At 52.5% G+C, this 12,704-nt stretch overlaps 4 protein-coding genes across 4 annotated transcripts; all 4 read left to right on the top strand.

Moving 5' to 3' along the window:
- SPBR_02124 (uncharacterized protein) lies at positions 1–372 on the top strand (the record flags this gene model as incomplete). Its single annotated transcript, XM_040760431.1, has 1 exon — positions 1–372. One exon carries the CDS (start codon positions 1–3, stop codon positions 370–372), a length of 372 nt encoding a protein of 123 aa, XP_040619448.1.
- A 1,650-nt stretch (positions 373–2,022) lies between these two features.
- On the top strand, positions 2,023–3,030 carry SPBR_01884 (phosphotransferase enzyme family protein; the record flags this gene model as incomplete). The annotated part of the gene is made up of 1 exon (XM_040760194.1): positions 2,023–3,030. The coding sequence occupies one exon, from the start codon at positions 2,023–2,025 to the stop codon at positions 3,028–3,030; it is 1,008 nt and encodes a 335-aa protein (XP_040619449.1).
- Positions 3,031–4,672: 1,642 nt separating this feature from the next.
- On the top strand, positions 4,673–6,367 carry SPBR_01574 (uncharacterized protein; the record flags this gene model as incomplete). Its single annotated transcript, XM_040759884.1, has 1 exon — positions 4,673–6,367. The coding sequence occupies one exon, from the start codon at positions 4,673–4,675 to the stop codon at positions 6,365–6,367; it is 1,695 nt and encodes a 564-aa protein (XP_040619450.1).
- A 577-nt stretch (positions 6,368–6,944) lies between these two features.
- SPBR_01639 (RuvB-like protein 1 (pontin 52)) lies at positions 6,945–8,485 on the top strand (the record flags this gene model as incomplete). Its single annotated transcript, XM_040759949.1, has 3 exons — positions 6,945–7,088; positions 7,171–8,270; positions 8,353–8,485. The coding sequence occupies 3 exons, from the start codon at positions 6,945–6,947 to the stop codon at positions 8,483–8,485; spliced, it is 1,377 nt and encodes a 458-aa protein (XP_040619451.1).
- Positions 8,486–12,704: the final 4,219 nt, after the last annotated feature.

Below are 12,704 nucleotides of genomic sequence, written 5' to 3' on the forward strand. Positions count from 1 at the left end.
ATGTCTCCTCCCGCGTTTTCGGCCTCCTCTTCGTCCTCTTCCTCCAAAAACTTATGGCCCAGCAAACTCGCCCTCGCCAGCCCCAACCCGACGCAGCTTGAGGGTGGACGCCAGCTCGAAGGCGCACCCATGTGCCCTTGCAACGACTGCTGGGAGTACGGCTCCCACAGGCTCGCGCCGCCCAGGGCCCCCAAGGCTCCAAAGGCTCCCAAACCATCCGCAGCCTCGTCGTCGAAGGACAAGAAGTCACCTCTGCATTTCATCAAGAAGACCAACACCAGCAAGGAGAGTGTGGCCTCGGACATGCACCCGCTGAAGCAATCCGTCACGCTGGCCTCGGCAGCCAGCTCTGTCTACGGCGACAAGTACTAAATCGGCGGCGATGATATAAGCTCTCACGACATACTGTACTGTGTTGTGGCTTTCTGCTTTTCTTTTCTTCCATTCTCCTCTCTTTTTTATGTCGTTTGTCCGTTTCCACTTTAGCGTTGATACACCATTTTATCATTTACGTCCTGCCAAATTTCACCGCAAGCCATCTTTATCTTTGTCTTTATTTTTGACTACATTCCCCCCGCCCTCGACGCCACACTATTGGCAATAAACACATCTCAGCACACTTGGCAACGCAGCCAAACGGACAAACAGAGTTCTTATCAAGGGACAAGGCTGCATGACCAGTGTCTTGAATGGGAAGCCTAGGATGTCAAGGGGGGCACAACGGCAGGCAGGGCGCGCCGTGTGGCCCCCAACCTGTTGTGACGTTCACACCATTGCAGGCACAACAGACATTTCCATCGACAAGCGACGGTTGATGGTATTCACTTCCATCTTTCCACTTTTTTCTTTTCTTTTTCGGTTTGCATTTCTCACTCGGGATATGTTCGGACAGTGCGAGGCGTTTCTTGGATAAAGCTCAAAATCATGCACGGTACGACACAAGACTACTCTACAAAATATATAATAATAAAAATGCATACAACAAAATACATATTTCGCAAAAAGTTTCACATCCGAACCAATGCCAGCCTCAAAGTAGAAAGCGACTTTGACTACATCCAGATTCTCTCTGAGAGGAAGGCCGCTGACTGGTGGACAGACACATAAACCAATAAACTGTACAGCACTTGTCGTACTTTATTTATTTAATCTAAATTTCTTGCCCATTCACACGTGAGAAGGACCCCTTTTCGGGGGCGAATGCAGTGTGGCATCATCGTGCCGAACGCTTGCCGAGTCAATTCCGAAGGGCAAGTATTTGTCGTTTTTTTTTTTTTTTTTTTTTTGTGGCGAAGCCAAAGCTGCAAGTCAATGCGCTATAGCGTACTTTAGCGCATCACCACCGTCTTCAGCACCTATTCTACAGCATTCTGTACCTTGGCGCCCATTGCACAAGGTGACATGATGTCATGTGTTCTGCCACTCAGAAATTCTGGTTCCGATAGGAAAATTTCGCTGTAGCCAAATGCCTCTGGATCGATTCAGCGAGCATATAGACAGTGCTATGTCGTGTTTACAAAATGCGTTGCCGTCTTGCGACATCTTCATCGTTTCTTCGTTCTCGGGAGACACCGACGAATGGTTTACACTGTAATCACACCGAGTCGGATAGCACCGGCCATGCTGCAGCGGCACGGGAAGTCTCCCTGCCTTTGCGGTACAGCATGCAGGTGGTGTCGTATTCTGGCCTGAGATCATGACACAGCCGTGTGTTTTTGGGGCTTGTTGATGTCGATCGTAGTTGCTTGTCGTGAGAGGATGACTTAGCAGTGTTTGGCGGGCAGGTGCGTAGTTTGTATTGTCTGCCAATCTATTACGTCGTTGCCCCTCAGCAAAACCGCAACGCGACCAGCCTCCGAGCACGTACAATGCCACATCCTCAACATCATGTCTCGTGCCAGTGTCCTCAACAAACCACCACACGGCCGCTGATCCCAGGCAATGATTGACAAGTTGTCGTCAATTGACTATTGAGACTCGCAAGCCGCCTCGACATTCGAAACTGAACGTCCGAGGTCGAAGATGCCTTCCAACGTCGACCCAGCCCTCGTCGAGGCGCTCGGCCTCGACCGCACGACAGCCAGCATCGAGTCCCACGGCGGGTCTGGTTTTTCCTCGACGTACAAATTGACGGGCGACAAAGACGGCAAACGCGTGAAATACTTTGTCAAGACGGGAACCGGCGCCAGCGCCGCGACCATGTTCCGAGGCGAGTTTGCGTCGCTCAACGCCATTGCTGACGCCGTCGCCGACTTTTGCCCGCGGGCCCACGCATACGGAGAGATGCAGAACCGAGCTGGAGAGCACTTTTTAGCGACAGACTTTCTCGAGCTCGGTGGAAGCGGGGGTGGAAACAGGGCTGGCAGTGGGCTGTCGTTTGCGTCGAAACTGGCCGAGTTGCACACGCGAGAGAACACATCCTTGCCCGACGGCACGCCGTTTGGCTTCCCCGTCACGACATGCTGCGGCTCCACCGAGCAGGACAACAGCTGGAAAGCGTCTTGGTCGGAGTTCTACGCCGACAACCGCCTCCGCCACATCCTCGCCGCCTGCCTGCGCAACAACGGCCCCGACAAGACGCTGTCCGAGTCCGTAGAGCGCCTAGCATCTACAGTCGTGCCGCGCTTGCTGGGTGATGGCCACCTGCGGCGCAGCAGCGAGCGCGGCGGTGGACCCATCCGGCCCGCCGTCATTCACGGCGACCTTTGGAGCGGCAACCACAGCCGCGGACGGATTGTCGGCAGCGGTGGCGACAGCACCGGCGTCGAGGAGGTCGTGTATGACCCCGCGAGTGTCTACGGCCATTCCGAGTATGAGCTGGGCATCATGCGCATGTTTGGGGGGTTCTCGTCGGCATTCTGGCGCGAGTACACAACGCTGGTGCCCAAAGACGAGCCGGTCCACGAGTGGGAGGACCGCGTGGCATTGTACGAGTTATATCACCACTTGAACCACTTTTCCCTTTTTGGCGGAAGCTACCGCAGGGGTGCTATGAGCATTGTCGACAAGCTGCTCAAGAAATACGGATGAAGCGACGATGCATGTATAGCCGTCCGTCGACAAGACAGTATATTTGAATGATAATTAAACCCACGCTATGTTGCGTGCCATTCTGAAGTCGGTATGGCGTTATCTCTCCATGCACGCTCATACCCTTCAATGAGCACGACTGGGGATATCACAAATAATAGGTTGGACTGTCGTCATTGCACCAGGTATCTCACTGTATTAGCGCAACGGCCCAGTCACTGCCAAGAGTTTAACCTTACAGAATTATTTTCTTACTTTGCCTCTTGCTAAATAGCTAACTGAAATGTTGAAATAAAAGTCAGTCTGGAATTTGCAGTGAAATAACAAGAAAATTCGTAACAAGTCGACGACTCAGAGACACTGGAGAGAAACTGTTCCCGGGGCCCAAGACCGCCGATCTCCAGCGATATCGGGTTCAATTTGACCGGTCAACCGCCCTGTATTTCTCAGACCTTGGGGCACTTTCGGGGTAAACATTTGCGAGCAACCACAAGTAGACGGCGCTTTCGGTCGTTCCTGCAGGGGTTTAGACAGTTCATATCCACGACATCGGGTAGAGCAGCCTGACAACCTGTAATATCAATTAAATTTAACTGCCTTTCACATTTCTCGTAGGACAGCTGTTGACACCTCCGGTAGGCACGTACATCGCCGGAACATACCCGGTGCCATATAAATGTCGCCAAGAAGCGATTTTCAGAAACAGCACATTCGGTTCTGACAATTGAACATGAGGCACCTCCTCTCTATTCCTTGTTGATGCGACACTGTCAAAAGCTGAGAATGCTGTGATTGGCTTGTTGACTGGGTAGACTGGTAGCTCTTTCCCAAATTGTGCACCTTTCCTCCTATCCTGGCTCGTAGCGGCCGGACCGGACGCCGATACCCGCAGCCGCTGAGTGCGACCCACTACCGGCGACGTGCAAGAGCCCACAAAAAACGTGCCCAAGCACGACTCCTCTTTCGCCTAGTTTATCCTCCCACGCCGCTATCGCGCCCCTTTCCCAGCCTTTGACAACTCTACTCGACACGTTAAAAACAAATAATGATGGGTCCAAGCAGCCCGTAAGCAGTCATTGTACATCGTCTACTACATGGGCCAAAAGTTTGTTGACCGGGGCATAAGAGCGAGAAAGAAAAGAGGGGTATACCAGGATGGAAAACAAAACAGGCCGCCTAAAGATGAGATCCTATTTCTATGTTCCTCGCTTTTCTGTTTAGACTCCTTTTCGGCTCAAACTTTTAAACTTTGAATCCATATTGCATCCATCCCGCTTTCTTGGGACTCGCATCTCATTTTGTTGCAGAGACTCGTGTTCCTCCCGTTGGATTTTGGTTGCGGTTAGCTTTCGTTGCCTGCCGCCTGCTTACATCCGTCCTAGCCGGCAAACTACGTCTCCCAAAAGAAGGCCGTCCTCTGTTTTTACCCAACAACACAACAAAGCACACTTCCTCTGGCCCATCTGGACATATACTCGACATCGGAACGTTTCATCTACACCAGCTGACAAGGTGATTGTCGTCCACCTCGTCATCAAACCTGATAAAAATTCCACTTCCATCGACAAAAGTGGCTCCAGTCACAAAATGACACGAGACACCCGTTCACCGCTTTCATAAACGAATAGGACCCAGCACCACCATGATGCCCTATATCCAGATGCCTCAGACACCCAGCGCCAAGACACACTTTGATGAACATGTCAACGAGCTTGCCTCCGCTTCTGATCGGACCGCGTCCTATTCCACTCTCGACCGAGCCGCCGATGCTGAAGAGATTGCCCGGTACCGCCAGAAGACAGTGTCCCCGAACCCGTCACAACAGGAAACCCGTGACTCGCACCTTGGACTGCTCCAGCAGGACGATGCCTTCCACCGCCTATCGATCGGCTCTTTCTCGGACGCCGGCTACGGCCCGTCCGTGTCCTCGGCAGCGTATCGCACCTACCCAACATCGCATGGTCCAGCATCCTCGCCCGGAACGGTCGCACCACAGCCCATGTGGGCCCGCATCTGGGCCCGCCACAAGGCCGTCTTGCTCGTCTTTGGTGCCCAGTTCTTCGGTGCCCTGATGAACCTGTTTGCCCGCCTTCTGGAGCTGGACAGCGAAGGCCAGAACTTCCACCCCGTCCAGCTGCTCTTTGTCCGCATGCTCGTGACCACCGGTGTCAGCTGTTGGTACATGCACTACTATCGCATACCCCAGTTCCCCTTTGGCCCACCAGGTGTGCGCTGGCTGCTCGTGGTTCGCGGCCTCACGGGTTTCTTTGGCATCTTTGGCATGTGGTACTCGATGATGTACCTGCCGTTGGCCGAGGCGACCGTGTTCACCTTTTTGACGCCCAGCGTGTCGGGCTACATCTGCTCCATCCTGCTGAAGGATCCATTTACCCGCAAGGAGCAGATTGCGTCTGTTGTGGCATTCTTTGGCATCATTCTCATTACGCGGCCGCTGTCGCTGTTTTCGTCGTCGTCGGCGGCGGCGCCGTCCGAGTCGTTCGAGCCATCGGATAGCTTCGACGCTGGAGCTCTCAACGCCACCGTCGTGGCCGTCCGTGACATGGTCAACGCCACCATAGACGCGGCTCTGGACACTCCGTCCGTCTCCTCGTCCAGCATGGCCGACGCCGATTCCGGCAACATCTCCATTGGCCAACGTTTGCTGGCCATCGCCGTCGCCCTGTTCGGCGTCCTCGGCGGCTCCTTTGCCTTTGCCACCATCCGCGCCATCGGCACTCGCGCCCACACTCTGGTCTCCGTTAACTATTTTTCGACCTGTTGCATTGTCGTCACGTTCTGCGTCCTGACGTTTGCTCCAATCCTTGACATCGGCCAGCCAGCCTTGCAGTTCGCCTTGCCGCATTCGCTACGCCAGTGGGTCTTGCTGATGCTCATCTGCATCTGCGGCTTTGGCACCCAGATCCTCGCCACCAAGGGCCTCGGTCTCGAGCGCTCCAACCGGGCCACTGCCATGGTCTATACGCAAATGCTCTTTGCCGCCGGTTTTGACCGTTTTGTGTTTGGCCACGAGATGGGTCCCACGAGTTTGGTGGGCTGTGGTCTGATCATTGGCAGTGCGCTCTGGGCGGCCTTGTCCAAGAAACCGGCGCCGGAAAACAAGGCCGTTGGTGCGCCAGCCATAGCAACTGAGTTGGGTGTGCTGTCAGAGCCGTCCGGGGCTGCCGCTGCAACGGCGGCTGACGCGCCGTTTGTGAGCTCCGCGGCCGACCTTGAAGTTGGCCTAGTCGGCTCTAGGGGAAGACAACCCGAAGCTGTTCCCATGCTTGCAGCCGAAGATGACAGTGACGAGGAAATTGAGAACTTCCGTTCACACTGAACATTGCCGTTTGGAGATGGTGCTGGAGAGGCCTTGGCAATAGGCCGATAAATACCACAGTAGAGCGCGTCATTTTCTTCGTTTGAAATAGAACCTCGAGATATTAAATGGCAGTACGTCAATGATTGGAAATTGAACTTATTTATATTGAAGCTTTGTACGACGTAGAAAATGTAAATCTCCCCTGAAACTCAAGAGGAAGGCACGACGTGTCATGCGTTGCGGCCTGCACGTGACCCAATTGATCCTTTGGCAGCTCCCTTATCGATAACGGTCGCGTTCGCCAGAGATTTGGCAGGCGCGCCGCCCGCCTCCCTAGCAAAAGTCTAGAAGAGAAAGAGCAAGCGGTCCGGTTTTCTCGTCTTGACCTCATCTCATTGTTCCAGCTCCCACGACCGCATCTCTCTCTCGTCGTCATCCAGCGACATCCGTCCAATCCATTGCGCGCGCATCGAGTCTCTGCTTCTACGTATTTAAAAGACCGTCCTTTCCACCCCGGCCCCCCCCCCAGACGACCCCCGAAGACCACAGCTTCCGCACGGCGCGGCCAGGACGACCACACTCCGAATCGCCCAAAATGGTGCAGATTAGCGAGGTCAAGAACAGCAACCGGGACCACCGCACGTCCTCCCACACGCACATCAAGGGCCTCGGCCTGAAGAGCGATGGCACGGCAGAACGGCAGGCATCTGGCTTTGTCGGTCAGGCGTCAGCACGAGAGGTAGGTGGGAGCATGAAACGTGGAAGACGTGCATGTGGGGGGACGACTCAACTAACTTGTTGTCGCTTCGTCTGTCTCTCAGGCATGCGGTGTCGTTGTAGATCTCATTCGCGCACACAGAATGGCCGGCCGCGGCGTGATGCTGGCCGGCGGCCCGGGCACGGGCAAGACGGCTCTGGCGCTGGCCATTAGCCAGGAGCTGGGCACCAAGATCCCCTTTTGCCCCATTGTCGGCAGCGAGGTGTACTCGACCGAGGTCAAGAAAACGGAGATGTTGATGGAGAATTTCCGGCGCGCCATCGGGCTCAAGGTCCGCGAGACAAAAGAGGTGTACGAGGGCGAGGTGACAGAGCTGACGCCCGAGGAGGCGGAGAACCCGCTGGGCGGCTACGGCAAGACCATCAGCACGCTTCTGATTGGCCTCAAGAGCGCCAAGGGCCAGAAGAAGCTGCGGCTGGACCCCAGCATCTACGAGGCGATCCAGAAGGAGCGCGTCACCGTCGGCGATGTCATCTACATCGAGGCCAACACGGGCGCCTGCAAGCGCGTCGGCCGCTCCGACGCATACGCCACCGAGTTTGATCTCGAAGCCGAGGAGTACGTGCCCATCCCCAAGGGCGAGGTGCACAAGAAGAAGGAGATTGTGCAGGACGTCACGCTGCACGACCTCGACATGGCCAACGCGCGCCCCCAGGGCGGCCAGGACATTATGTCGATGATGGGTCAGCTCATGAAGCCGCGCATGACGGAGATTACGGACAAGCTGCGCGGCGAGATCAACAAGGTCGTCAGCATGTACATTGACCAGGGCGTCGCCGAGCTGGTGCCCGGCGTGCTGTTCATTGACGAGGCGCACATGCTCGACGTCGAGTGCTTCACGTACCTCAACCGCGCGCTCGAGTCGCCCATTGCACCGATTGTCGTGTTGGCGTCCAACCGCGGCATGACCACGATCCGCGGCACCGACGACCTGGTGGCGGCGCACGGGATCCCGCCGGATTTCCTGGCGCGCCTTCTGATCATCCCGACGCACGCTTATGACGCCGACGAGATCAAGCGCATTGTGCGCATCCGCGCGACCACCGAGGCCACGCCCATTACCGATGCAGCCATCGACAAGATTGCCGAGGAGGGCGTTCGCATCAGCCTGCGGTACGCGCTGCAGCTGCTCGCCCCTGCCAGGTACGTTTCGTGACAATGTCTGCACTCGTATTTACTCGTATTACTTGGTTTCGGGGCCCTTTTCTTTGTCTAACAATTATAGCATCCTGGCCCGGGTAAACGGCCGCAAGGAGATTGATGTCAAGGACGTCGCGGAGTGCGAGGAGCTCTTTCTGGACGCCCGTCGGAGCGCGCAGCTGCTGACGAGCGAGACCGCCAAAGGCTTCATAGTATGAATGAGCTGCGCATTTCATTTGTACTTGGCATGGCGAATGAGGATGAGTACTATAGACATTAGGGGGTGCGGGGGACAACGAAAGAGACAGTAACACAGAAAGACAGAGAGACAGAAAGGAAGCGACCGAGACCGGACGAAGGATGCTGGTCGTGTAAGATGGAAGATTGTGCCAGCGGCGAACCGGGACGCGAACAGGCGAAAACGGCGAACGACAACCGGAAAGGAAGGATCTATTAATTTACTTTATTTTGTCTTGTTTTTCTTGTTTTTCTCCCTGTTACAGTTTTATGATCGTCTTGCTTTTTTTGCGACAGAGAAGCAGCTACCAAAGACCAGAATCGTATAGGCGACGCAACAATCCCCATTTCAGGGGAAGCTATCTGGCTTACGAAAATGGCGTCCCATTTTTATAGCAATAGTTGTGTCTCTGTTCGTCTCAGTGGTGCTAATATTGTGCTCTTCCTCTGCCTCTGCCCTCATTTCCAGGCCCTGTAGACGACATGTCGAAACAGACATGAGCAAAAAGCGCAGCTCAGCTGGCCGTCCCCAATCTATATGCAACATGCAACAAGCAGGCAAGCAACGTTCGTCCTCACTTTATGGCTCAACATGGGCATCTTGGGGCATAACGAGTAACATGCGGGTCTCATGACGGAGGCAGAACAAAGAAAACAAAATGAAAGACGATGAGAGGATAAACAGGGGTGCAGACGGAATAGGTAAAGCTTGCGACCGATGCCTTTGACGCAGTATTTACGCACTGTTCGGAAAACGAGAACCAGAAGACAATCCACAGAGGATGAACGGCTGTCAATAGGAACGAGGAAAGCCCGGCCAGAGAAACCAGGCAAGGAGTGACCAAGAGCGGAGGCGATGCCGTTCCAAGGTCTAGAATTACAAAGAGACATGTCATTTCATGCAGGTGCATTCAGGATCGCAGACAGCAAAGCGTATGCAGCGACTGGCTCAGGCAGACTGCCACCAGGAAACCACTTTCGTGGGACATGATGCTTGGATGTATTATTCGAAACGACTTGACTGCCCGTCGCATTTTCGGTCCTGTGATTTTATGATGCTTCTCGCACTCGCATCCCATTCTTGTCCTTTCGTATAGGATTCATTTATTGGATCCGCTGCTTCTCATTTTAGTTGTTGATATATCAAACGCCACAGTTGATAGGTATGCATGGTTCGGACCTTTTCGGGGAGCGACAGCGATGAGAGACATGCCAGAGCCTCTCCTGCGCCTGGCCGGTCTGGCCCTCTCTTGTCTCTTCTGCGGTTGACGCCCCGTTCGTAATCTCTTGCAAACGCTTCCGCATCCTTTGTGCTCTCTGGTTTGTGATCGCGTCTTGCTCTTGCGCAAAGTCATTTTCTTGCAATTCTTGGTTGCCGCGTTTGCCCTGGACAAGGGTGTTGACTGCAAGTCTTGCTTTTTTTTTTTTTTTTTGGCTGCAGTCCTTCCAATGCGAGACACGTCAGAGAATACGGCCCCCAAATCCAATTATAATGAGACCATGAAAAATGGTAAGGCACGTTGGTTGTTGGTCGCACAAAATACTATCGTCGGTTTTTTTTTTTTTTTTTAAAAAAAAAAAAAGGTAAGAGAAAAAGAAACACATTCCCAATTTTATCTGATTTCGTCTTAGCACCAACGCCTCAGACGCCCCTCTCGAGCATCGCTCTCTCTGCCAAGACTCTAGTTAGCCGTGCTTTCCGTGACCTTGTCGGCTTCTCCTTCTCTCTGCCTATGGGTGTGTATATCGTATTACTCCGCACTCATTTACGAGTGTCCACGTCGGCATGTCGACTATTTCAGCTCATCACAATGTATGTACTCCGTATAGGGGCGCGATAGGCACAGCAACCCTGCTGAAACTCGCCTCCTTTTTTTGTTTTCTTGTTGGCGGTGCGATGTATGGCATTTCTCTTCCAAACAGACTGCTCGGCCGGTCTGGATTTCATACCCCCGGCCCAGCAACGTCGTATTTTCTTTTGGTTTTTTTTTATTCTTAAATTTTATTTCGTTCTTTCTTATAGAGCAAGGCATTTTGTCACACTTTCCTGTCATTTTCGTTTGTGACACAATTCAAATACGACGTCCTGACGTGGGGGCAGCGTAGATAAAAACAAGCTCAAGGCATATAGACAGGACTATCAAGGAAATGGTGTCTGTTGGTGGTCAGAGCGCCTCCGTCACGTGAGAATAGAAAGGATAAATAACAGAAGGGAGCGAGGCGTTTGAAAATGCTGTACACAACATCCACCTCCGTACATAGGAACATGATAATAAGCTGAGGTTTGCAGAGAGCAAATAGAAGGATTTGGGTACAAAATAATTAAATATGGCGTGGCAGTTTGTGCCACATAAAGCTTTAACCAAATGGAGTATTCTCCAATTCTCGTCTTAACAGAAGGCGCACGTCAGCGCAGGTGAGGACAAAGGGCCGATGTATGTTCCGAACAGAATGAGAATAAGGAAAAGAGAAGACAAGGCACATCGTAGAAAAACGTGATAGAAGCCATATCCAGCTGCAGCCGTTTTGTAGCACTCTGTTATTATCCTTCCTTTATTCCCTCAAACACATGCACTCTTTCGTATGCATGCAACCACACTTGTCGTCTGAATCGATGGGACGCTGGAATTGTTCCCCGACCAACGACAGCGGCAGAAGAACCAATGCGACTGCATCAATGCAAATACAGAAAATCCATATTATTCTCAACAGACAGTGCAACCAACGCAAGAGTCGATTGCGAAAACAGAAAACAAAGGTAGTATCATCATTTTCAGGATCATGTCACACCACACCTGCTATTTTCCCAAGTTCATTTCCCATTTCAATTTTTTCATGCCTTTTTCTCATCAGAGGACTTTTCGTGTTGGATGAGCGCAGTTGATTCTTGCTTATTTGAGGACGTCTTACGTTCCACATTCAGCCAGTATCCACCTTTTGGCCCCCATCAACCTCTTGCCCTCCCTTTTGCGGTTTGTTCGCCGTTCTCCAATAGTCTGATTTTGGCCAACCATCACAAGCTCAGCTGATTGGCTTAGACTCTCGAGGACACAAAGGAATGAAGTGAAGGTGGTTTGGCCGAGGGGAAGCGAGGGAGAACAACAATCCCATGCACAGAATCAAAGAAATGGAAGCTTCGGGCAGCGTCGAAGGAAAAGTGATTTTAAATATACAAAAATATAAACGAAAACAAAAAAGAGCCGAATGGCATGAGATAGCCGCGAAAGGCAAGTGTAAGCGGTAAAATATAATTGCAAAAGAGAAGTACTAGAAACTAAGCATTTTTTATTCGTTTCTTTTGCAGCCAAGACTGCCACACTCGCTGCCCAACTCATAACTGCATCAGAACCGAGCACGATCTGAGAACTCCGGGCGCAATAGGGCACAAGGCTCGACGGGGGGACGTAATGCAAGCATCATATCTAATCGGCGAAGTGGGAAAGAGGGAATAAGATTTTGACAGGTGGAGAAACGATTGACGAGCAGCAGACGAAACGGCATTGTGAAAGTCAGCTGCCGGCTGATGCGTGCATCATGCTCGCTGCTTGTTGGTGAAGCCATCTGCACCATGCACATGTCCCCTTCAAAAGAAGTTACAGTGGTTGGCTGTCGGCTATGCAAACGCCAACCCAAAATGTAGCAGCGTGACCCCCATGTTGTCGATCGTCTACTTTCCCCGGGAGATATTTTTCGACCCCCAGGGTCCAAGACTCCCCATTGCCCATTTCCGTATCGCAGATACTTGCACTCCACTTGGACAAAGCAATGGACAGATAGACAACGTTGTAAGTTACAGAGTCCGACGTACAAGCGCGGCCAAGCGGTATCAACGAAACGTTATGGGTAGTTAACTTGCATCTTGATTGTGGTTGCATCGATCGTTGGGCTGTGGACCAGCTATGGAGTAATACAATGTGATATTCACAGAGTTTTTCTACTTGTTTGTTTCCGTGGCTTCTTCCATACAACAACTCGTTGCGGTCAATTGTCCTTATATGTCGTAAGACGACGAAAATGTTGCTAGTCGAATTAAATTCGGACGGAACAGGATCCGTCCACTGCCTCGTTTTTTGGCCAGTAATTTTGTATCTTACCAATACTCGTTTTCTTGGCGCCTGTTGGTTGCTGTCCGCAGAAAGCAGCCGAGGAGGCCGCATTGATGCACCTGTACTTGCAGCCAGTATTACTTGCTCTCCTGTG

Source organism: Sporothrix brasiliensis (assembly GCF_000820605.1).
Source record: "Sporothrix brasiliensis 5110 chromosome Unknown Cont18, whole genome shotgun sequence".
Taxonomy (NCBI): Eukaryota; Fungi; Ascomycota; class Sordariomycetes; order Ophiostomatales; family Ophiostomataceae; genus Sporothrix; species Sporothrix brasiliensis.